Source organism: Bombus affinis, chromosome 6 (genome assembly GCF_024516045.1).
Source record: "Bombus affinis isolate iyBomAffi1 chromosome 6, iyBomAffi1.2, whole genome shotgun sequence".
Classification (NCBI taxonomy): Eukaryota; Metazoa; Arthropoda; class Insecta; order Hymenoptera; family Apidae; genus Bombus; species Bombus affinis.
Genome location: NC_066349.1, coordinates 9,977,176 through 10,004,296, shown reverse-complemented (window position 1 = coordinate 10,004,296; position 27,121 = coordinate 9,977,176). Strand labels below are relative to the sequence as shown.

The 27,121-nt window shown below is 42.0% G+C and overlaps 1 protein-coding gene, 1 long non-coding RNA gene and 1 pseudogene across 7 annotated transcripts in view; 1 reads left to right on the top strand and 2 right to left on the bottom strand.

The window, feature by feature from the left end:
* LOC126918046 (uncharacterized) overlaps nucleotides 1–15,889 on the bottom strand; it is a 254,831-nt pseudogene extending 238,942 nt beyond the window's left edge.
* LOC126918036 (uncharacterized) overlaps nucleotides 1–27,121 on the top strand; it is a 178,052-nt gene that overhangs the window by 118,490 nt on the left and 32,441 nt on the right. For all 6 annotated transcript variants that reach the window (XM_050725600.1, XM_050725603.1, XM_050725606.1 and 3 more), the window contains 2 exons: nucleotides 1,239–1,403; nucleotides 26,260–26,396. In XM_050725600.1, the coding sequence (XP_050581557.1) occupies nucleotides 1,239–1,403; nucleotides 26,260–26,396 (302 nt within the window). The remainder of the gene's footprint in view (nucleotides 1–1,238; nucleotides 1,404–26,259; nucleotides 26,397–27,121) is intronic.
* LOC126918072 (uncharacterized) overlaps nucleotides 1–27,121 on the bottom strand; it is a 195,045-nt gene that overhangs the window by 150,289 nt on the left and 17,635 nt on the right. The window lies entirely within an intron of this gene.

Here is a 27,121-nt window from a genome sequence, read left to right as displayed (position 1 = left end):
GAATAAATCATTCGGCATCCATTTCGCTGTCGATCAAACGGACAAATCGTTCGTCTTATTCCCTCCTTCGACATCTTCAAGTACCAACGTTACAAACCGGTTAAATCAATTCGAGATTCGACCGAGAGATGTTTGACAGAGGGAGGCGAACACGTGTCACGGGCGAATGATAAATTTCACGCGTTTTCCACCGCAACTGCCAAGACGAATGCGTTTGTTTGCTTGCCAGCCGGTATTTCCTGTGTCACGTAAACAACCGTTTCGATTCTCACCGTTTGAAACACCGCGTGCCACGCAAGCAACGTTAAGTTCATCTAAAAATGCTAACGTAAATATTCCATTCTTTCCCTTTTCTTCTCAGAACTAAGTTCCTTCAAACGTTCATCACCGAGGACTTTACTCGAACAGGTCGATAACGGAGCCATATAAATTTCACAGTGAGCACGCAAAAATTGGAGAATTTTCTCGGAAAAGAGTAATTCGACGGAAAATTCTCTCGCGAGAGAGAAAGAGAGAGTTCATTTTCTAATCCAACAAAATACCGGCATTCCAAAGCGGTAAAATAAAGCCAAAGAGATCGCCGTAAAAGTTTATTCCAAAGTTTCGACTGTAAAAAGTAAGAAAGTTAAAGCAGAACGAGAATCTCCGCGGAATTCGCAATTCTGTGACTCTTTTGATTTCTCATTGCGATATTTGCTTTGTTGGCAGACGTCCCAACTTAAGCGCGCAGAGTAAAATAATGCTATATAAAGCTACATAAAACCTGTTTGGACCTATGGGATCCGACTATGGGGAACAGCGAGCAATTCCAACATAGAAATTCTTCAACGATTTCAATCGAAAATTCTAAGATCCTTAATAGATGCACCTTGGTATGTTACCAACGAAACGATACATCGCGACATTAAGATTCCCACAGTTAAAGAAGAAATATGCAAATTCAGTAATAGATGTAACATAAGAATGAACAATCACTAAAACCCACTAATTACTCAATTACTTGACACGACGGATCAGATCCGCAGACTAGAAAGACATTACCCTCTAGAATTAAACATTAGATTCAGCTAGAATCAAACGTACGATAATCACTTATTATTCACGTTATAGTACCATGGCAGAATAATTTACTTATAATTCTCAATGAGAATTGATTGTAAAGTCCTTCCAAAGAAGAAAAGAATCTTCGCCTTGATCGACGTGCATTATTTTTAAAATACTAATTTCCCATGTTTCAGACACGCACTGGCCGGTGTTCGTCTGCGTTCTAATGGCGACGACGGTGCTTTCCTGTCGGCAAAGCGAGTTCCAATGCAACAACGGGCGCTGCGTCGCCCTCAACAAGGTGTGCAACGTCGTCGACGACTGCGGCGACGGCAGTGACGAACCACGACAATGTTCTCGTGAGTAACCAAGCTTTCGGTCGAATACACCGAGCTAACCTCTAGCCGTGTCCCTACTTTTGTTCGCTGACTTTCGCCAAGTCGCGTGTCCCCCACAGTGGATCGAGTTAAACGCCGCCGGAAGCGATCAGACCCGACTGAAAATCGAGTTAGACGGTGATCGAGCTTTCTCTCGCGACGCCTGCGGCTCCTCAAGTTTCACCGACGAAACTTTGGATAACTGTTGCGTGTCTCGTCGTACGATACAATTACGTGGTAATAAAATACGGTAAAAAATTAAGGAAAAGTTATTCCGTACGAACAGGGACGACATGGACGATTTACCTTTGACTTTGCTGCGTTCTTTTGTCACGTTATTCCGAGAAAATCGTACTTTTCTATTGCGTTAAAAGATATATCGAGTCTCAGCAAAATACGAAAGAATATAAAAGACAATGTTGCCGTTGTACGGTGATTCCGCATCGTAATTTTTTCTAACGTTCTTTTAAAACGTTAAAAGCGTTTACCGGAATAAGATTGGAGCGTAAAAATTCAATGATCGTAGCAAGGTTAAATGACAGCGGAGTTAGGATTAAGATCGTTATAAAGAAATTTCCGGCTCTTGCACCGAATCGAATTAACTTGCAAGAATGAAAAATTCTCGAGAATCCGAGGCATTAAATCCCTTTAAAAAGCCTCGTCGGGAACTAAGTAGCAGAACCAGTTTAACGTTCAAGATTAACGTTGCACTTGCAGTTGCTTCTACTTTAAAGCGCTCTTCGGTCTTCCAATAGAATCGAGTTAGCTCGCGAGAATGAAATATCGCCATTCGTATAAACGTGAACTACTAAAACTACGGATGGATACCAAGAACATTGTCGTCGTATACGCGCATTCAGAATTTTAACGATCGAATCGAATTCGTTTGAAACGAACCAGACAATCGTGCAGGTCCCCGAGATTCCAATTGATTCTCGCTACGTAGAGACTGAATGACGAAAAGACTCGCGACCTTCGGCCTTTTTCACCGAATCGAAACAATAATTAGTCGGAGATTCGACGGTTTTCACGAAGGAGAACGGTCCCCGGGGCAGATACAATCGCACCTCTTTCGACCTTTTCCATGCCACGAACATTTCGGTCGACTCATTGTCACGGCGACTGAATGCAGTAACCGATCCTCTCATTGTTCCTGCGGAGGCCGCGATCGAACCTCGTTTCAAAAGCCAGCAACTCAAAACGCGACCGTCCTCCCTTTCTCTATCGTGATTGCAGCAGACTCCAAAGAGTTTCTGCTTCGTTAAAGCCCTTTTCTTCAACCTCCGTTATTTTTCCTCTGTATTTGTTTATCCCGACCCTGGCGGCCCACTCGTTTCGTTACGTTCGACTATAATCGAGTTTCGCGTCGCGCAAACGTTGCCCTTTCACGGCAAGAAAACGTATATTTCCCAAACTTGCTGCGAAACGTAATGTCCATTTCGCACGTCCTTTCCCACTCTCACGACTACGTACGATGAAATTCTTAGTAATTGAAATCTTCGGACAATGATCGATGGAAGAATAACGTTCGATGTTGTATCCCTGAGTAAAGATAAAATTATTATAGGAAATAGGATATTAGCGTGCTAGTAAGTTTGCTAACGGTATGATTTATTTCAATATCGTTCACGCCAACACAAAATCAAGTACTATGCACGCAGTCATCATTCCTCCGATACATCGCGACCTTAAGTTAAAACCTACAGTTAAAGAAGAAATATGCAAATTCAGTAATAGATATAACATAAGAATTAACAACCACTAAAACCCACTAATTACTCAATTACTTGACACGACGGATCAGATCCGCAGGCTAAAAAGATATTACCCTCTAGACTTAAACATTAGATTCAGCTAGAATCAAACGTACGATAATCACTTATTATTCACGTTATAATACCACGCCAGAATAATTTACTTATAATTCCCAATGAGCATTGATTGTAAAATTCTTCCAAATAAAAAAAATCATTCGTCTAACTCGTCTCGTCACAACGGCTCTCTTTCACGGCGACCACACTCTTCGACGACGCTGGTATCACGTCGGAGACACAATAAATCACGAAACCGATAGATCGCCGGTGATCTCCTCGCGTCGCAGTTCGAACGCTTCACGAATAAGCTGAAGAAATTGAACTTTGTATATGAAGATAGAATTCATTATGCAAATCCAACCGAGTGACGGTTCAAAGTGTCGCAGAATGATTCAAAGTGTTACAAGAGACTGGGACAAAATGTTTTAACAGACTGATTCGAGCGCTTATTTTGGAGGGTTTTTATACTGTGGTTTTAGTCCCTCTGGAGGGGTTGTCGTCTGGTGTACCTCAGAGGCGCCTATTCAGTTACTATTTGGTTATTGTTTGGATGGCTGCGGTATGCAGAATGTCTAGCCTATCCTATTACTGTTTTTGAGCGGATGGTTTTCTTTAGCGTGTGACACTGGCAACACTAAGGAGCCGCTCAATTCACTAACGTCTACCTTTTATATCCTGACTGCGGTATACCTGGCACGCCCATGTCCCATGGTCAAGCAGACCTTCTCAATTACCCAGAGTTTTCCCCTCATACTACAATATGTTTCAAGTAAATTAGTCAGCGATCATAATTTTTGTTGAAACCATTCAGTTATTGTCTCTGATTGTACCAAGACGCTTAAGAATTATTCTTTGTCACATACGGATATCTTAACTATATAAATCGATTGTCTATCCATGAAATATCTAAGGCTAACGACTGACTCTGCCTATCACAAGATATTGACATGTTTGGTCAATCGTCAGTATCCTTTAGACACACTTTTGGATCTATACTGTAATTATTTATTGTCAGTTTAAACTTCTACGTCTACTTTTCTCTTCTTTTCGTGTCGTGAATAATTATAATTACAAATTCAAGCCTATTTTTAGATTCTTCGTAATATTAAAACGAGAATTGACAGAACCGTTTGTGTAGTTTCGTATTATACTATAAAGCAAAACTAAAGATACAGCAAACACAAATTTTCTTTCTTTAAAGTCTGGAAGAAATTAAATTTCCTTTCAAACTTGTGTTTTGGCGTGTGAAAAAATATAAACTCAATGTTAGTTTTGTTAGTAACAAAATCGATTACTCCTACTAATTTATTAAGTACGCTATCCACTAACTTGTTTGAATATCCGCCCACGCGGATTTCATTCTTTTTTAAGCTCAAAGACACCTTCTATAGCTGGATTTCCCTGATCGTAAAGAGGTCAATGCTGGCCATTGATAATTTCATCCCAAAATTTTGAAACCACTTTTCTCTGGTGGCGATTGTATAAATAGTGTCTTGTCGAATAATTGCCTTTTCGTCTTCCATTTCAGTTTTAAACGACAATAATTCGCCATATAACGTCTGGTATCCTATATCGTTCAATTTCCAACTCCTTCGATAATGGCACCAAAATCGGAAATGTCATAGATTAATCGAGGCGACAAGCCGCCGGCGCGATGACCACGCGACATCGTTCCGCCATTTGCTGTAAATAATTCCGAGCTGGTGGCACGGGTTCCACGCGATTTAACCCTTGGCAGAGTAGACCGTACGAGCCTCCGATCGTGCGACGCCAATGTTAATGGAATCGTCGAAACACAATGTGTTCGTTCGTGGAACAAACGAAATCTACTTGATCGGACGCGAAATATTTTATACGACTCATTTTATAAACACGACGCTAAAAATCTCACTTCTTATACCGTTCGATGGCATTCGGGTTTCGAAAAAGATTTCGAAAGAAATTACGAAATTTGCATTTCTATCGGAAGATAGAATTCGTGATCGTTTTGACGCGAACGAGCGTCGATTGGAATTGATAGAGAAATAGAAATACGATAAAAAGAAGAGAGATATATAAAAGGATAAAGGATGGTCGGAAGGAAAAGGGGATTCGAAGAATCGTTCGATTTAAAACGAACGACTGCGTAAAAACGTGGGAAATAAATTTTCGAAAATATGGAGGACAGTAACGAGCGTCACCGTTTTACGAGATCCATGATGAAATCGTTCGGTCCACGAAAGACAGGGGATGTTTCCCTTACTCAGACGAGCTGCTATCGACAGACCGTGACAAAATGGGGGTAGTTTGCCCGGGAAATCCGCGAGAGCAAAAACGACCTAAACTCCCGTACGACCCTTTAATTCTCATGATTTATCCCTCAAGGAAATGTCTCGCGCGTTTCGATCATTGAAAAGAAAGTCGATGTTAACCAAACGGTTAACGAGAAACCGACAAAATAATTAAAGATATCTCGTTTGAAATGGAAAGAACTTGGTTGATTATTGCAGTGAACTCGGACGAACTGGAACGATTCGTTTAACAAAGCGAATCGCGTTCGACGAACGATATCGGCCCCTGCAAATTGCAGCTGCAACTTTTATTCGCCGCTTCAAAGAGAACTAAGCGGAAGTCTCGTTCGCCGAAGCAACGAGGAAAGGGGGTAGAGGCGACGCGTTAGGAAAAATATTTGCCTGTTTGTTCGACCCTGCCGCTCCGAGGAAACAGACGGAAAAATTAATGACACGACTTTCCCACCGTTTCATCGATCCTTCTGTAAAAGAAAGTTTCGAAACAGGCGGTGGAACGGGAAAGAACTAGGATGGAAAGCGATCAGGGAGCAAGTTACGTGGAAACTTTCGTCGCCCTTTTCACCAGATATCGAAGAAACAATGGAATATGAATGGAAAGCAACGAGATTACCTGATAACCTACTTTAAAGTTTCATGCAGCGGAGCATCTTACGTAAGGGACTGGAAATGTTCTCGAATATTTTCTCCGAGGTATTTTACCAAGATTATAAAGTGGGAAGAAATATTTCCCCGTTAAGGAGAATTCGATATTTGAGACGCGTAAGGTATTCGAAAATTTACGGCAATATTGGACTTTCTCGATTCTTCGTCGTGGATCGCTGTTTGGAATCGATTCGGAAACGAAAACGCTATTCAAAATTAAACTCGCATTACATCAAAACTAATTTCTCGCTTATTTCACGCTACGTTACAAACTCGTTAGTCGATGACTGACACGATTTTTCTACGACCTACAGTCACATACGTCCCATCAAATATAAGATATTTTAAGGTACAAATAAAATCAAAAGTTTTGCAATTTCTAACGTAATTTACTTAGAATTTTACTTAGAAAATTAGAAAGTTTTCAAATGTTTCATTTTTTCAATGTGCAACCACGCCGACTTCAAAAACTCGAAACTTTCTTCTGCGTTTTTTTTTTAAAGCTCCGTACGTATAGACTACCATGTTAAAATGGTATTTTGAAATTCTAAAAAATGGCTTAGTTATAACACCGAATACGAGTGCGTTCTTTTATTGCAGAGAAAGATTAACCTAAAACCTTAAACGCGCTTTTCTCGAAACAATGTTTTTTGATCTTTCAAACTCTTCATCCGATTAACTCGAAATCTTTATCACATCTGTATCTACACTGTGGCGCGCAATTTTTTTGATATCTTAATCGCTTGAATTTTTACAAATGTCTAAAGTTAATCTCTTTTTCAGCGAAAAATACAATTACGTTCGTAACAAGCTGTCGCGTTCTTACTTTTCAAAATTATGGAAAAATCGTACGCTAAATCGAAGGTACTCTACTTTCATATCAGCTCGCACAAGAATTTGTATCTTTTTACAATCCAGTCACATTTGCCACAGGGTGTAAGCACACAAAGTTCCGCTGGATGTACAGCCAGATAACGTTCTAAATATTACTCTGGCGTTTTTAAATTTTATTTCAGAAAAAATCAATAAACACAGAGTTAAGACTCCCCATAAAAGTTTTGATCTTTTAGCAAATATTTGTAGGCGAAAAAAATGTTACATTTACCTTACCTTTCTAGGTCTCCAGGGTTGCATATATTTCCCTTATATTTCAGCTTGTTTCAATTTTGTAGAAACACATTAACAATAATTGTATCGATACGTAACGCGATATAAATAATTGCGTGACAATGTGCGTTTTCAATTTCTCGGGTAAGTCAGGTAGAGAGAATTCGATAAGCGTGTGACTTTCGCGACTGACTGTATATATCGCTACCGTAGTTAGTGTAGAATACTCTTTGACCGGTTAAAAGCCAGAAATAATTAATCCTCGATTAACGTCAGCTACCCGCCAACGAAACCAAACGAGAAATTAAATACATTGGCATTCGTTTCGCGTCTCACACTTGGGCGGTTCCCCTTATTCGAGCACACGACGTATTAAACGCTATCGATCTCCCTAGCTTCCCTTAACACAAAACCGCCAGCAACATAAAGCAACCGCGTTTCCTCTTATTGTCTTCACGCGGCCGCTTAACACCAAACACCACGGAAAACGTTACGCGATTATAAATGCGAGCCTGGTTACCTTAATATTCGCGGTGAGATTAAACGAAACAGAGGTGGAATTTACAATTGCTGCGGTGGCGGCCTAAGAAAACCGGATATTCTGGAATGCCTGCGCGAAACGCGTTACGAGCGGATTTGGAGAAACCCTTCGTTCTTATACGTCTTCGAGGTTCAACTAACTACGAAGAATAAAGCCATTGAGTCGTGGTTGCTAAATGCTGGCAATTTGCCGTGGAGAAGTAGTTTTTAACGACAAGTCTATGGTGTTCGAGGAATGAAGAGACACGGGATAGACAGATACGTTGATGGAAGGCAATTTGTGCGTCTGCAGATCTTATGAGGTGTCGATCCTCGTTCGAAGTTGCTGGCAGTGGCTTCTTGTTTGCTCTTGGCCCGTGTTACCTCGTATTTCCGTATATTGATTTCGATTAGTTGACAAGGTGCCAACTATTAAAGGAGAGCTCTTACGTCCTTCTGTCATTCGTATCTCGTCGAGATTCTGTACTCAACCTAATTTTACTTACGCAGCTTCTATCTTTTAAAAATACAACCTGTGATTTTAGATATACGCTAATTCTGATCTCACAATAATAGGATTTTCACCAAATTCTACGATGTTATTCCAACCTCGTTATCTCGTAAGTTAGGAAAATTGCATGAAATTTGTAGTCACGAATTTCAGTCGGTGGGGCGGAGAGGGGAGGTGGATTATAAAAACCTGCCTTGAATACGTCTCGTAATTTGCCCCACAGCGGAAAGCACACGAAACACCAGCCTATCTAGCTACCTTCACGGAGCACAAGCTCAACCAGCCTGATAACAATTAACCCAGCCGCACGTAACGCGAAATATAAATCGCGGCGCGAGTTTCAAGCTTGCGAGCTTTCCTCCCTGCTGCGCCGATAAGCTGCTCGACGAACGAGAATAATATATCAGAGTCGCGAAAACGCACGGAGCCGCATGGCTACGCAATTATTTCGCAATAAACTCGCCAATTGATCAACGTCCCCGTCCCCGTCCCGTGTAGATACATCGTCGGCACATTGTCTCGCGGAGCGATCATTATAATGAGACTAATAAGATCACGGCGGGAGTCCAGACGCTGTAAATCATCGTTATCAACAAGGAATTTGCAGAGAGAACACGACCCAAGGTATAAATCCACGTAGCCTTTAACCAATCCTAAGCCTGAGTCGTAATTTTTGGTTAATTATGGCTCGGTTGCTTAAGCCTGCGGATATTGCGCGTTACTGATAAATGGAGATCGAAAAACAAGTGGAAAAAAGTATCACAACTTATGGAGGAAATGACTTATTGATTTTGAAATTTAAGTGACTTTCGGTGAATATATGTCGTTATTTCTTATATACTGGCGACTGACAAAGCGTTTCTTTATCAGGTTCTATATTTCACCGGGAATTTAATATATTTTCATTGCGTTTATCTATTGTCGCATGCGAATGATATCATAAACGACGTGCAAATACTTTTTGTAACTACTGTAGATATACTCTGTTTTATACTATCGTGGTTGTATTTCCATTTTCTATAAACTGACCTTAACTGACTGTTTAAAAATTAGCTTTTCTAATCTTTGAAGCATATACGAGATTGAGTAATAAATTCGTTCGCCTTTTACTGAAGTATATACTTTTGAAGAATGTTACAAAAATTGTCTAAAGAATGTAAAGATACATGTATTTGACTTTTAATAAAAAATACATGGTCAACTATATAGATATATTTCATATAAAATGATAAACTTTAAAAGGATGAATTTATTACTCGACTCGATACTTCAAAATGAATAGCAATAAGGAAGGAATTAACGAACGAATATGTCGCGTTTTAAATGTCATTTAACCAAGTGTTGGGAAAAATACTCAATGTATCTGTAAAGCTGGGCTAACAATCAAACTCTTACGCTTTACTAGGCGAAGGTACATTGAACGTCCCTGTAACGATCTCATAAACATCGAATCCAATCATCGCCTCGGCTTTCCGATACCCATAACCGATCTATTCCTAGCAAGTTTCACTTCGATCGTATATGCCTTGCGATAGTTACTCGCTTCCTGAATCGGGCTATAACTATGGGACAAGTTATACAGTTCGATAATGTACAGTTCAAAATTGATTCTCCGCTGAGACCGTTAGAGGACCGTTCCCCGATGCGAAGTAAAGCAAGTTCCAGCTGACTCAGTGGCTCGTCTTCGATCCCTATTTTTCCACCATGATCGTAATTCAAGAGACTGGATCGTAAAACGTTGTGGCTACCTGATTCAGACGTTGTTCCGTTCTCTTTTTATGCTCGTCGATGATGAAGAGAGAGAGAAAAAAAGGAGCACGAGTCCCGTTGATAAAACAGTCAAGCCGATGGTACACTCACCGAATTCGATGAAGGTGCACCGGGTCGTAGATGATCCAAGCTGGAGTACTGGAGCTGATTCCAGCAACTGAAGAAGAGTGGCGTGCCAATGGCGGGGGCGGATTCCAGTCACGTAGCCACGGAACCGGGTCTTCCATCCGGAAAGAAAAACAGCCTGCTCTCTGTGAAACAGATAAAAAATGAGTGGTCAGCGAAACTGGCCAAGGAAATGGTGTTCCGGCTGATGTGAAAACGTGTTGGATGTCGATAACGATATAGTAGATCGTGAAATGATGCGATATAATGATAGAATTGAAGTAATAAGTTACAGCTAACTCAATGATACGTTATAATCGCCGTAAAAGGGATTCGTTATTTCGTTGTTTCGTAATTTATTATCACAATGAGAATAGAAATGTTACAAATATTCATACAATTTTTATTCAGAGGAAACGTGATGATGGAATTTGAAAAAGTTCCCAAAATATACCTGCTTTAATTTGAGATCCACCTTGAATGTTTTATACAATGTCCAGTCGCAAGTAATCATACTTCCTTCGACTTTATTAAAAAACAGACGATTTATATTCCAATGCCAAGTCTGTAGTTCTTCTCTTTTCTATGATAATCCGTCCGTCTAAAGGGAAGATACAGTATCTCGAGGATTACAGGAATACGGTAAGACATCTTCTTTAAAGAGATCTCCCGACGGCTCGCTTCCATTTTTCATTAAACAAAGACGCTGGCTGGCACAATTATGAATTTCCTTAAGCTCGCTCCTTCCGTTTCCTCTCATCCTTCCTGTCTCCTCTTTCTTCTTCTTTTTTCTCTCTTTTTTTTTATTAAATTTTCTCATCTATTTCCGTCGACGTCGGAGGTTTGAAAATAAGCCGACGATGTATCACCAATGGATACGACTACTTTTATAAACTGCATTCATAACGGAAGTCGGCTGTCCATTGGTGAAAGTTACGATAGGTAATAACAAACTTTGGTATTCTTCCCGCGACTCCTATGAATTCTCCACGCGAGCCCGGCTAATTTATATCAATTATACCGGTTAAAGCAATTATACGCAAGAACGAGGCTTGACGAAGCGGTACTGGTCGGGTTTTATTAAGAAGTTACCGTTCACCAGCCTCGTTATTCCTCGCACGTCTTTCTCGATAACAAATTCCCCAGGAACGAAGAGGACCAGGGGCAAAGTGCTATGCTTCTGTCTTTTTTCTTAGAGGTATCGTTTAATCTTCTGCACGTTGTTCTTTTTTAGAATTATTTACTAATTTCAGTTAATAGTCAATAACGAGTCCTTACAAGTTGGAAAATTTCAACTAGAATCTAAGTTCCTTTTCTTTAAAAAACTCTATACTCGAATGGGTTTTGCTCGCGTCATTACTTCGCAGAAGGTTTCTCTAAAAGAACCACAAGTGGCTCAGTTCCTAATAGCAATTTAGAATTTTCCTACAGTGAAAGCAACTCCAGACAGTAACTCCATTTACTTCAACGTTCGTATAAAGAACCTTTCAAAAACTTATGTACATATACACGAATACAACCAACATTCGCTTTTCCACAACAAATTTTATAAGTCGCGACAAAAAAATTGATATCCATATAAAGTAGGAGCATAGAAAAGTCTTGTCATTTATCAAAAAACGTAACGATCTAACGTTTGATTACAAGACGTCGCATGTTGGTCCTTTAAATAATTCACAACATCCAGACAGAAGATTAAATGTCGGTGGCAATGGTCTTTAAAGAGTGGCACACAAAGGGGCGCTTTAAAGGACCTACTTTCCAGTCGTCGAGCCGAGTGCTCTTTCTTTCTCCCTCTCCAGCCTGGCGTGTGCCTCTTTCCTCCCCCGTCCGCATCTTTCATGTTTCCTTTTCCCGGGTTCTTAGAACGGAACCGAGCCACCGGACGCTTTCTACCGACTGTCGAGGGTGAAAATTACGACCACGCGTAATTTCGCTCGAATATTATTCAGCTCGGGCGAAAAACGAACGAGAACCGGCCTTATTACCGTTCCAGAAAAATTGCCCCATTCAGCTTCGCTTCACGCGATTTTATTTCGTCCAAACGAGGTTTTACAACAAATACAGAACTTTTAAATGAACATCGACTTTCTTCGAGACAGCTCGGATTTAGAAGAGATTCTTTCCGCTGGAGTTACGTTTCAGAATGTTACTGAAATCGAATTCTGCAACAAGAAAATAAGTATGAGAGGGGGGAAGCGAAACGATGGAAGCCTTCGATCAGAAGTATCGTAAGTACGTGGCAAATTGTAAGTCTTGCTAGTCGATGGATCGTTTGCGCTGCTCTCTGGGATTGCGTCCTCGATGGCCCTGGATATGTTGGAACACTCGCAGAAATCTCGAACAGACCCTCCGTACAACGATATTTGATCAGCTGAACGCGATACAGCCAATAAACGACGAAATAGAAAAGTATAAGATAAATCCAAGATTGCAAAGTAGAGAAGCTAAAGGTAATACCTTTCAGAGTGTTCATATTGTTATCCATACAGAAACTCATGTCACTGGTATCAGAGAAATCGTAGTGACGAGGAGTAAACATACTGGAGGGGTTGGGTTTGTCTTGATCAGGCTTCTTTGCCGAAGGCGTCTTCGTCATCATTGATTCAACAAATTGATTTGTCAACTGACTTTTCCTTGGCCCGACTAAATCATTATTTGCTGAAAACACGCTAGGTTCTATTCATAGCAGGAAATATACAATGCTAGAAGCCAAAAGATTTAGTTGAGGGGGATTACGTTAAAAATTTTAGTAATATATTCCAATGCTACAGAATGTTTAGTTGTATAAAAAATGTGGATCAACCAATTTTTTTGGCCTATAATACAGCTCGACCCGAGTTACTTTTCTCTATTTTGGTCATCGGAGACATATTGTAGCGAACTGTCTCAATCCTTGCGATTCTTGCACGAGGGGATGGATCAACCGAACGACTCTTCGTTTTCTCCAATGGAATAATCTTCATTGGTGTCGCCACAAACTTCCCTTCATCCAAGATCAATCTCATTTTCTTCGCTACGGGATCATCCATTTCCTCCTCAAGATCCTCGCAACGTTGGCCTGTGTGCTTATCTTTCGAAAGATCGGATGGCTGGTCCATGTGCTCCAGTTCCTGGCCCATTCCTTGTTCCACTTCCTCCTCGACTGCATCGATCGGTTCTGAAACCGAGATTTCGTCCACCTCGCTTGCTACATCCTCGTGCTCTATTTCCTGCTGTCCCTGGTCCAGGGGAGGACTCTTTGAATCGATCGGACGGTCATGAGGAATACTCTGATCTTCCCCGATATGGATTGTAATTTTTGACGGCGATTGTACGGTGTTACCTTCTGATAGACACATTTCTTCCAACATCAAGGTATCCACTGATAGGGAATCTGAATTCGACGAATCAGTTCTTAATTTAATTTCAGATAAATTATCTTATTATTGTTATTATTATTATTATTATTATCATCATAATTATTATTCAGATGAATAAAATTTGTATAAGGATGTGTTGGATGCAAAATCAAGAGACCAAATCTACAATAATTTAATTACACTAAAGATGGTCGAGTATGAAAAAAGAAAATATTCTCAAAGCCCTTCTCTGAAGGAAGGATTCGTGATAAAACGTGAAGGAGCACCTATGGAATTCTCATAATTTTTTTCCCAGCCACTGTGCGAGCCGATCCTCGACCCATGGTAAATCTTGCGCATGTGAGAGAAATTAATCTTTGGCGGTGGCATTTCCAGCAACTTCAACGTTCGATCTCTCTTCTCTTCCTCCTGCCTCTTCAACTGTACAGCTAGCTAAGAATCGGAAGTAACCGAAAATGACACGCTATAAGAATCGTGCTTCGAAAAGAAAATTGAGAATCTCGAAAATTCGTAAAACGTTGTGAAAAAAACCTCCGTCTTGATCGTATTCAACTCCTTCTCGCGTGCTTCGATACTTCGATTAAGATCTTCCCATTCTTTGTCGAGTCCCATATGGTCTAAAATTGCGCGCGCAAGCTCGACGATTTTCGCGCGCATTCTCAGCCACGTAATCCGCTTTCTCTGCTTCAAAATTTTCTCTAACTCGTTGATCTTATATTCCACCACCATTTTATCAATTCGAAGCTTCTCCAATTTTGCCTTGTTTTCTTTCCTCACCTTGGCCAAAGGGAATTCTTCGTATTTTGCCTAAATAACGTTGCAATCGTAGAATGAAATTCAACGAGACGATCTTCCGATTTTCATCTGGAATTTTACATTGCGATGCAAAGAAAATTACGTACGTGGTATGATTCCCATACTCTTTCGTATTCGTTGTAAATACTCTCATATTGTCCACAGTCCAATTCCATGACTTTGTAGTCGTTATCCAAATTAAGTTTCATTAGCTCGATTTTATTAGAAATTTCGTTAATGTATTTATTGTGCCTATAAACGAGTTTTCAATATGATACACCTAATGAATAGATCAAAGTAGCGTTGATCCGATTACCTTACGTACTTGTTTAAAATGTTAGTTAAAATCACAATATTATCCTCCGTGTTCTTTGCCGTTTCTTTCAACTCCTTCCTCGTTTGCAATTGTGTCTGCACCTTAGTCTTCAATTCTTTTATTTCACTTGCAACTTCTTAGAAAAATTTATAAAAAACACGATTTTCGTAGTATCGTACTTGCAGATGTCACAAATAAATCATAAAATTTGATTCTATGTACGTGTTATTAAAAAATTAAAAACCATACATAACCTATATTATACATAATATCCAATCCGACAAAAGCTATCTTATTTCAAGTAGCTAAAAGGATGATTTTAGCGACATTTATTTAATAGTGTCAATGTTATTTCAAATATTAATTGATGTTAATCACTTCAAAAGCTGTCAAGTATCGTTTTAAATGTCAAACGATATGGGATATCAAATATCATAAACTAACAATAATTTAACACGAACATCGATGCATATGACATTATTGTAAGGAAAATGGCAAGTAACAGCGAAATAAAGAGGTTACTTACCAGAGGACGTGCCCTTGGCTGCTTCAATTTCTACACACAGACAGGTTTCCAACATATTCATGAACTGTGGGTCGTCACAGCTGATTCCGGATTCCATTTTCACTATGCAACACTACTTTCGCGACAAATCACTCGAATTTGATAGAAAAATTTGAACAAAATCGCAAAAGAATACGAAATTCCGTGTTACGCAGTACCACTTGCCGAGCGTTATGTGAAAGTGACGTCACGGGCCCCGTCGAACTTAAGAACGCGCTCTGATTGGCTGGCGCTGTTTCGCAATAATTTCGCGCGGAATTTAACGCGCCTTTTCAAAACATGTTAATAGTTATCATTAATATACAAGGCAAATCAGTGGCTTTAATAACGGGATAATAACGGTAATCTCTTTTTTACGTAATCTCAATTGTTCAGGAAAACAATGCAACTGAAACTAATAACGAACGCGATAAGAAAATTAATGAAAGATAAAATACGATTAAGTAAGTCCTTAAATAAACTGAACTAAATTCTCTCCTCTTAGCGCGTCGAGCAATTCATCAAAACTCCGAAATAACATACTTTATGAAAATATTAATGCTCAGACGACCGAGACAGAAATTACAAATAGAAGAAACAGAAAATTCATGAGCGCGGTACATGTAACTGCTGCTGCGCTGTCGCGTCGCGTTTCTATGTTTACAGCGGCCCATTCGTTTACCTCGTTTCTCGCAGGTTGCACAACCTCCTCCGTACAAGCATAAAGGGAAATTTAATTCTCCTGTAGCGTTGGCGACGCGCGTAAACATTTTACGAGCAGGAAGCAACGAGCGGTCGCCACTGGCAACCGATTAATTTATCGGTCCTGGGAAAATTGATATCGAAAAATATAAGTAAAGGCTTGGATGCCGAGTGCACGGACACAGGGAACTGGCCACCGGCCAACTGCACGGCCATTTAGGTCAAAGAGAAAACCTCCCTCTTCCGTCGCCCGCCGCTTCCGTTCTGCTAGCGGCCACTCTGCGAATTGCCGATGCGTTTTTTACTATTTTCTCTCTTTTCGTAGCTGTCGTGTTAATGCTAAAGGTTAATTAAAGAGTTTGCACACGTTTAGTACGACGGAATGTTATAACATCGTGATACGAGAAGGTGGTAATTTTCTGAAAAGGGATTTCTCATATAGCGGACGTGTCGTTGTACGCGAATTTTTTCAAGCCTCACCAGTGACTTACGACGGTACGAAAACGCAAAGAGTTAACCGTTACGTCGACGTAGAATTCCAGAATTTTTTTTTAACTTGGTCTCGTATTCGAATTCTTTTCTAGAAGCTTTATTGGGTTCGTGTATAATTATGAGACACCAAATACCTCGGATGCTTCGATAAACCCTGTTTCCGAACTTTTAAACGCATTCCTCTGGGCCAGGAAGCGATTTCAAAGCACGAAACGCTGCTCCCTGTGAGCCACTTCAAAACCTTCTCGTTCTCGTTTGTCCGACGCACGCCCTAAAATAAATTCCGGCGTAAGCTTGCAAATTTTACGAAATACCTTTCACACACATTCGGCCTCTCGCCACATGAAAAGACACATACAAAAGGCAATTAACCCTCTATAACGCCGAGTAACTTGGAAGTTGCATTTGTTCTCGCAGCCACGTTTTATGACGCTCATCTTGTCTAATTGTCGTCGTAACGTTCTATTCTACCGTTCCACCGTTTACAGCATTTGTTAGCTACTGTTTCTAAGAAGTTTCTACCGAACTAAGGGACCAAAATCAGCGCCAATTTTCGTTCTGTGACGAGATAGAAATCTGATGGTAAAAAAGTTAAAGGGCACGCGGAAATGGAGACTCGTTTAACGAAGCCACTTGTTTCGTGATATTTATTCCGCGTACTTTCGTCGGTTTTCCTGTTCGAACCGACAATATCCATAGATAGCAAGGGCCCGATAGAAAAGCGGGAAAGAGGCGAAAGGCAAGAAGGAAGAGGAATTGAAGGCGGTGGCAGTTCTTGCGTGCGTATAAAAGCGGCGTTGTGCCATTACGGGACTAAACAGCCAGCCAGAGACGTGTTGGTTCGCTTAAATGCAGCTGCGCGCGTGTCTGCAGTTTATTTAATAGGAATCGCGAACTGCGCGTTGTATACGCAACCGTGGTATCCTTTCTCGCGCGGACGGCGTTGTTTCGTCAGGCAACAAAACAGCGACCCGCGGCAAAGTATTGGGATCTTGGTGTAATCCGTCCTTTCCACCGACTGCCAACAAAGCTCCCAACTGAAAACGATCACACGGCCCGAAGAACGCTGGATCCTGTTCCATCTCGCGGTTCAGTGACCTGTCTGTAATTAATATCACGTTTCGTTCGTTCTTTTCCCTTTTTCTTCCGTCATAGAGATTATTTCTCCCGCTTCTGGAAAATAAAAGGAAATCTCCAGGGAATTTTTCTCAGTAGAAACCTTTTTCGCGAACCTTTTCGGAAAGATAAAGAGGTGGTGAATGGAAAATTTCGGCGGTTAATGAGTCTAATCAGTCTATCAGTTTCGTCCCTCGTCAGTTTTAAATTTGTCTCGATCGCCCCCCGTGTAACAACGTTAAAAAAAGAAGCACTTTTACAATCGAAACAATGCTGTGATAAAAAAAAAGAAGGGAAACGAAGAAAATTCAGAGCATTCCTGTGAAGATGCATTGAAATTCATACATGTTAGTTTACCCCGTAGCGACCAATCCAACAACGAGTTTAACTTTCCCGTTAAATCGGCACATTTATCTGCGCGAAACAATCTCTGTTACAAAAAGGGGGAACAACCGAAACAAGAAAGAAAAGATAGCTAGGAACCAACAAATTCGGTTTTATGAAACTTTCTGTTGAATGAAGCGTACGAATGTACCGGTGAAACGTGGAACAGAAGGACACCATAGGGTAGAACAGACTTGTGGCAGATGAAAGAGGATGGCAGATAGTGTACAGCGCGCATCTCTGTGAGCTTTCGCAATTTACGAGGCGCAACGAGACGTCGACATCGTCAACGGGTGCTCGACGCCTTTCAACCGACACAGATCATGGCGAACGTAATGTTTTCAATGAGAACTCGCTCCCTACCTCCTATCCCCCTTGTTTTTCGCCGTTTATCAACCGCTAACCCTCCGACTGACAAGAAAACAAATATCGCAAAACTGTGCCTTCGAATCGCGATCAGAAAAATCGACAACTTACATTGAACTTTTGCGAAGGACCAAAGTATTATTAAAGTTTTCTGCTTTTCTATTTTGACAATTGCGTGCTTGAGAGTCAAAAAATAATTGATAGCCACCATGAATTCTCACATAAAAATGTATTGGTTTAACTAACTTAACGTAAGTAAGAAATATCGTCGTTCATCGAAATACGTTTTGTAAAATCCTTCCCTTTTCTCCACCCTTGCTGCAAATGCTTGTCTGGTATAGAATTCTTACATCTATTTTCCCCACTACTCTCCTCTTTTGTTTCTCGGTAACTCAATCCAGGTAGAACGATAAGCCACACGGAACTAGAAAGAAGTGAAAAAGTGGAAGTCCTCGAGACGCGACGACTGCGATTAAAAATTCCAGGTGTGCTCGATTCACGAGCGACGTCGAAGCATGAAAGCGGTTGGTATCCTTTTGAAAACGAGCACCCGCGTGAGGCTGCATCCACCCCGCAGCTATCGTCTCGGTCGTTTATCCGTGCTCGTACTTTATTTCCATATTTCGCCGCGCCACGTCGATCCTTGCGCGTTCGTTCAAGAACGTTCATGTGCATCCGTCGCCTCCGGCTGCGATGTTTCGAACGAGGAGGAGGAAAAAAGGAGAAAAAGGGACAAGAACGAACGACGAGGAAACGATCCCTGAATTCTCCCTTAGCCGCAGGCTATCAGCTACCCTTCTTGGTCTAGCCCCGATAAACGGCTAGACGAATTTCTTTCCCTCCTCCAGCCTTCCGGATGGAATTCTCGCGACGCGTCAAGGCGACGCTTTTCTCCGTTTCCACGTGATCCTGACACCGGATGATTAAAAAGGGAGAAGCGTTTCTCTGCTACAGCGAGACAAACTTGGAAAGAAAACGAGAGTCGCACGATTTATGTATTACCGATAGATCATAGCGCGGTGAAATATGGGGTAGATTTAAATACGTTCATTTGGAAAATGAGCAACGGAAGGAGGGAACCACAGTTGGAAACTTTTGGGAATTGATTGCCTCGCGGGGCAGTATTTCGCCGTTGTTCTAAACGGGTAATCGCGAGCAGTCGGCGAGCGTGCAACTTGTTTATACGCTGCAGTTAAATCCCCGTTGCCAAGTAGGGCCCGGTTTGCAATTGGCGATACGCCAGCCACGCGTAACATCGCCTCGAAATTCCCCCACCCCAACTGCATTTCCCTAATTTCTCTGTTGTTCCAGATTCCCGTAAGGTTGCAAGCGAAACTCTGCTCTTTGCCGGGCGAAAGCACGATTCCAACGAAACGTATTTTGTCCTTTTTCTATAATATGCTTTCCTATTCGATCGTCTTTTTCCAATATAAAGCCGCGTACCTTTTAAATTACTCTATGAAAACTCTATGCAAACTTTAAGATTTAACGAATTGACCGACCTTGCGGCGGTATAACGGAGAGATTCATCACCGTTGAAAGCTAGGAGATCGAAATATCGAGAGAAAGGGACGTAATTGCCGGTGGAAGAATGGAAGCCAAATGATCGCAGACATTCCGCGAAGGAGAAATCTGTCGGTCTCGCTCGGCTCGCGATCAAACGTCCCACGAATGATTTTCTTTTTCTATTCAACGGGGGAAGCCGCAGAAGCACTCCGGTTGATAGGCCACTGATCGCACGGTATCCCCGTATTGGCTTCCCCCGGTGGCGCCCTGGCGTACATCTCTCTTGCAAATGGATCTTCACGGAAACTAGATTCACCGGAGCCGGAATGACAAGAAAGGAGACGCTAAATTGGATGTACGGCTGGCTCAGATGATGGGCTCAACAGGCTTCCAGCCGATTCAATCGACTCGAATCGTGCTTAGAATTCGATAACCCTCCCGGTCGATTATTGTCCGTCGGAATTTTTTAAAAAGCTCCGCTACCTCGCATTCTCTTCGTCGAAAAGTAAGAAGCGAGATATTACGATCGATCCGGTTACAGAATAATTTAAACGCGACGGGAATCGATGCGTCGATCGTTAAACGTCTGGCGAAAATTACATCCGCAAGAATATTTTTACCGAATCTCGAACTAACGAGTAGGAATCGTAGCAACGTGTACGTCTTTAAAGTTGCAACATCGCGAGGAAACGATTGAATCGCCGGATAAGGCGTAAGCTTCGTTCTAATTTTACTTCCGATTATAACGTTGGTGGAAAATGTGGCAAGAAACGAAAAACGATCGAACCGCGATCACATTTATCGTACGAAATCCACTTTAAACGTCCACTATCATACCGAAACGCGCGAAAAACCTATCCGAATTCAAAATTCAAGATCTCCCATGCCGTTCTAATCGAGCGAGTTGCTGCGTGGAAACGCGTTACGAAAGCGATGAAAGCGAATCATCATCATCGGGCACGTAATCCCGGATCCCTTTACCGGCCTCGTACCAATCACACGAGGCCCGCAAGCGCATAAAACCCGACCGACATTCGCGCAGCGGTTTCCGCGGCGAGCATATCCCGCAGAAAATCCTGCACCGCTCGTAAAAGTATCTCGTATCGCGGCGCGCAACTCTTTTCCTCGGCGTCCCGGGCTTTTTACCGCGTCGGAGAACGCGTTACTCGGTCTAACGTGGCCTCAAAGCGGACCGTTGCTTTCGAAACGGAAGATAAATCGAGGCTGCGCGGCCTTTAATGCCGGTACGCACGAAAGAAGTCAAAGAAATAAGAAAAGTAGCCCGTTCGCAAGCCAGCCCCGATTCCAATTTTCTCAATTTCGACTTTCCACCGATTCTACCGTTCCCGAGATTTCCCAAGGTTTGTCTGGTATTTTTGGAAGAGCAATCTCTTACGGTGGAATTTTCTCAGTCGCGACACGTTCTTTCTTATCTCCTCTCATCCTTCTCGTGCTCCTCTCGCTGGTAGAAATCACGAAATACGCGCGAGTTTCCCGGTTGAACGGACGGCATTTATTCCTGACGAGAAGCATTACGTCGTTTCTATTCGATTTCCATCGTTTCTTCCCGCTTGCCCCGTGATTTATCCGCCCAGACGCTGTTTAGAAACATTCGGTCGTAGAAAGAATAGTTACATCCTTGTTACGATCTTGTACTGAAAAATTTGAAACGAATCCGCGAGTACTTTCTACGTAAATCTTCGGCCGGTTACTATCTCGCGGGAATGCCGAACGATAGAACGCGAGGGAAGGACAAAATCGGCGAAATTCGAAAGTCGAGTTAGCGTAGCCGCGTGATTTAGTATCGGGCGTCGCGCAGGATGTCGCGATCGTCAGCGCGATAAATGGGAAAGCACTCGGCGCGAGAACTTCATATTTTATTGCGTAATAAAATATAATCCCGCGACGAGGAGTGGCACAAGAAGGACGATGGGTCACGCGTCGAGGATTTATTACGATGCTACGGCACGAAGCTTCGTGAAAACCGGGTCAGTTCCGGGTACAGTCGCGTTGTCCGCGTATTGTCCGAATCCGCGCCGGTTTCTGGCAAGAACGGCGGCAAAATCGCCGAGTATAAAGACGAACCGGCTAAACAGAAAGAAATAGAATCGAGATAAAGAGGAGAGTAACGATGGAAATAGGACAGTAGTTTAGGAAAGATAAGGGGAAAGATATGCAAGAGGAATTATTAATCGCGACGCTGCAGAAAGTCTTTCCCCCTTTTTCCTCCATCTTCTTCTCGTTTTAATGTTGCTGTAATGCTTCGAGAGAAACGACGCGTCAGCGTACAGATGGTCGACTGCTTTTGAACAGTGACAAAAGCCCATAATTCGTCAAACACCATTACCAGACACATCTCGGAGAGAAGAGGAACGCGTATCCGACATAGCGAAACGCAGCCAAGTAGTTGATGCCAGTCATTAGTCAGCCGGAGGAGACGCAGCCGAGAAGCTGGCAAGCAGCTTCCCTCCGGGAACTTTCGTAATTTGACGTAACAGATGCACCAACTGAATTCGTAATACTTCGACAGAGGCGGCGGCCGGACGACTATCGGTTTCCGATACCGAATCCTGTCATTAAACCTAACGAATATTCAATTACACCTGGCCCGATTGTTCCGATTGGTGCAGCTTATCAATCGTTTGCATCGACGCTCAAGTACCGAGGAACCTTCTCTTTTTCCCGAATCTTCATTACTCGCAATCTTCTCGATAATCTTCCAATTTTCCCAAATTTCCCATATCCGAATTGCTAATTATTCAACGCTCTTTTTATGGGGAAGGGAGGACATTCTCAAGTTTTTCTCAAGTTCCACTATCCTCGCAGAAACATGCAACCCTTTTCCTTCTACTCGTTTCAGGAAATCCAATAAAAAATTGAAGTTCGAAGTTGCAGCTAAACCCCAATAGCACCGATATTCAGCCAGTCGCCGAAACTTTCTGCGAAATATTCGATATTTCTTCTATTTCTCTCGCGATACGAGAATTCACAGCATCCACCGCAATGCGCATCCTGGATACTAGAGGAGTTTAATCATCTCGCTAAATTAAAACTCCAGTTTCAATCCACCGGCTGGGCCAAATAATTAAGCGTGAATAGCCGCATCCGTCAAAACTAGAGCTTAATGAAACCGAAACATCGGTGGAAAATAAAACGAATATTCTTCGATTATCATTTCCGGATAACACACGAGGAACGTGGTCGACAAAGGAAACTCTCCGATCGAATGGCCGCAAAGAAGAGATACCTCGCGATTTGCGAACGTTGAAATTAAATTTCCAGCTAATTCTACGTTGCAGAACGTTCCATATAGCAGCCCTAAGCATCTAGGATTCATTATCGATAATTACAATCGTTCTCTGGTTCCTAAAATCACAGGGAATAATTTCTATAGAGATCCATCCAATTTTCAAATTACCACGGAATTTAAAATTTCGACGGACGATCGTTTTTCTACCGGGTGCCTCGTATGAAATGGAATACGTTGAAAGGCGTAATGGCATTTCCAATGGCGAGAAGCGAAACTAACAGGTGAAACGTTTCGTGTAGATTCGACGGACGATGAAAATTGGCGGAGTAATCTAGTTATAGCGATAAGTTACGACGCGAGGAAGACAAGGTGGCCAGATTTCAGGCGCGCTATTAGCCAGGCAAACTAGAATTCTGATTAGGAATGAGACCCCGATGCCTGGAAATGGCGTGCATTGTGTTCTCGGCCCATTCACCCCGTCGATAGCGTGTCCGTGTGTGTTTTTGTGCGAGCGCGCGCGCATCTGTATATATGTGTATACGTTCGTATTGGCCCACCACCGACGTTAGCCTCGATTTCCATCCTATATATACGCGCATGATGAGCCCTTGAAGCCCCACAATGAACTAGTATTGTAACGTAGCCGTCCTGCACAATGTAATTCTGCACGGAGCATGCGATAGAGGAAGCCAAAGTAACTTAATCAGCGAGCGAGTTTCGGTTTCTTTGACATACACGATACAAATTTTTCAACCATTATGCTACCGCTCTGGGAAATCTGTCCTCGACGATGAACTCGAGGATCGTTCGTTGCAGAAGAAAAAATAAATACGCGCAACGCTCGCGAAAGTATTCCAACGGTCTTAGAAACTTTCTATGTATATGTAGAATCTTTACTACGATTAGTTTATTTACAATAAATGGATTAAACGGATGTTGGTTAACCAGGAAACGATGGTTGTTTAACGTGAACTAATTACTGTAACGTATTATAATTAAGACAACTAGATAGTTAATTTGCAAATCTCGTCACCACGGATCCAACGCTCTCTCTCTCTCTCTCTCTCTCTCTCTCACGCGGATCACAGTCTCTCGACAACGCAGTTCGCACTCTCTGACTTCTCGATTGGCACTGACTGTTAATTCGTCTTTTTCCCTTAGCATCCCTTTGTCTTTTGTCTTACCCCACCACGCACGTGTTTCGCAACCGCTCGTGGCCAGGGTCACGCAGGCCTTTTCCGCGAAACTATTCGATCGAAGGACCGACGATACGTTGTTGGGCTTGTCGGCAATTCGGCTTTCTCGCGACATTGTTTATAGTTCGCTCGATATCTCTTAGGCCTTTCGTCCACGATACTACATATATATAATATAGAAACTGTGATTTGAAGGTGTATACTGTAAATGTACGACGGACCAGATCCGCAGACTAAAAAGAAAATACCCTTTGGATTAAATCTTTTAGAATCAACAATATAAACTATTATAAACCATGTCATTGTATCACGCCAAATGAAGTTACTGAAAATTCTCAACGAGAATTGATTGTAAATATTCTAACAAATAAAAAAAAAAATACTGTAAATGTATGAAATTTGCAAGATATTTATTAGAAGTACACGCTTCGTAGAGATCACCAAGGTATTTGAATTATTCGTAATAATATAACGAGATTAATTATTCGCTATAATGTAAGTTACAATATGGCGAGATTATATTTAGCGCGAATTATACGTTTAAGACCACTGTTCATTCTGTATGGTTCATAATTTTTCGCATGGTATATATATGCAATAAACGTGTTGTAACTTTCACGTAGATTTTCAGACTGGTTTCCAATTTTACTAGTATAATCACGATAGTCGTGTCTCATTACGCCGCTAACAAAGTTTCAAAAAGTTTCATACAATGCATATAATATATTCATGCAAATTTTCCAGCGGTAGGTGTTCGAATACTTTCGCGAGCCGCTACGCGTACGCCACGAATATACTTTAATTACTGAATTTTTAAAAGAATACCTATTTTTCAACTATACCGGTGAAATTCGTTAGCATAATTATTTATTCCCGTTACTCGTCTACAAATTATTATCGCGGTCTACCGTAGCGTATTATAAGTTTTGGCGAGAATTTGATCGCTCTTCTCCATTAATCGGCCCAGCGCGCGTTTCGACAAAATTTATGAAAAGGTATCGCAGTTTGTATACGCCATTCATCGACTCAACATCCTCCTACAATCGCGAGTGGCCATTAAAATTCAGATCCATTGATCGGTAATTTAAAAATAAACACATTCGCGTTATTCCGTAATTACAATCAAATGAAACCAGTTACAGAAGTCGCTTTGATCCGCGATTTTAAAGACTTTTGTGAAAGCTTCGTATCCATTCAGCGCGTCCAATTTATCGCAAATTCAGTGACGGTTCGTGTTACCTCAAAACGTCCATGACCTCGAGGCATCGATACGTCGATTCATTCGACGTATCGTTGCACGCATTTCAAAAACAATACGAGTGTTTACGAATAGAAGTTATACGAATGAAAAGCTATGGGAAACCGGCTTTTCCATGATAGTTCGATGATTAACGCCTGATCGATACACGTTGGATACGTCGCGTTACCCCGAAGGAAGTACATACGTTTCCTTTCACGAGGGACTTTGATCGAGAGCCGGTGTTCTCCTTTTAACTCGAGATAGAGGAGATCGCGACGAATCGAATTTTTCTGCGGAAAACGATCGAGCAAAGGAAACTAGCCCGGAGCCATCGATAATTCATCGAACGCCCCAGCCGATTCTTTGCCCGGTCGACCTCGAAATTCACCTCGATAAACCCTTTGATACCGATTACACGGAAATTTGGCCGAAGATTTCTGCCAAGGACGTTCGATCGAGCGCGATTCCTTGATTTGACATAGCGAACGAAAGGAAAGTACAGTCACTTGGCTCGGTCGAAAGTTCCAAGGTAGAACGTGCGCGTGTGGAGACATCGCAAAGCCAAATCTCGCTATCTAGATAATTAATTTCAGTGATAAATCGTAAAATCGTGAATAACGGTAATTCGACGAGTATTTCTCTAACTTTAGATTCGTAAGAGCGCGTTTCTCAACTTGTTGATCGTTCGACCGCGCCATTAGAATCGAAGCTCGATTTGCTCGTGTTCAAGCGACCTGAAGCCAAGTAACTTAGACGACAAGACGATCGATAATGTTCGTTACAGAGAGATCTTTGTCCTTCGTGTTTCAGCCTGCAATAAAACATACTACGGGGACGTGGGTAAAACTTACGACCTGGAGCTCCATCGACCGAAGGAGGACAAGGTGCCTTACATTTGCAAGCTCACCTTCAGTGCACCGGGCGGCGATCTGGGAGACATCATACAGGCAAGTTTGCCCGAAAGCCTCTTTGATTATCCTCCGTAACAAAGACCCTAACCTAGACCCGAACCTGTATTCCTAATTAACATACAACCTGAATGGCTGCGTGAAGTAATTAGACAAGTAACGAGGTACCTCGTAAATGCATCATCGCATAATCGAAGCTACCAAAGAAATTTACATACGTCTGACTGAAACTTTTCGCTAAATCGCGGTATAGTTTCGTGGGCGAAAAAGACAGCCGAGAAACGTTGCTGCTTTCTCCGTTGAAGAGGCGCGCCTGGTATTAAAAAAAAAAATGCAAAAAAGGATAGGTAGAAGAAGGAGAAGGAATGAAAAAGAAACGGCAAGAAAGATGGAAAGAGAGAGAATTGCGGGAAACAAGGCAGAACTGTGGTCTGCCAGACGAGCAGAAATTAACGGTGGAATTTTTAATAACGCAAATTGCTTGGATTGCGCCAGTTAGCCGGAGGGAAGCATAACCGAACGTCGTTTCGCGGCCTCGAATACTTTCGTAAACGAAACGAACGAGCGGTCCGAAAGTTTCCTCCGCGCGCTGCCAAATTTATTTATACGCGGCCTGTTTGCCAGCCTCTCGCGGCTCTTTTCCGCGTGTTTGCCGTTTTTATCAAAGCCACTCTCTCTCTCTCTCTCTCTCTCTCTCTCTCTCTCTCTCTCTCGACTGCTCGCGCGGCTCTTTCTTTCTCTCCGATGCTCTATGTTTGCCCCTC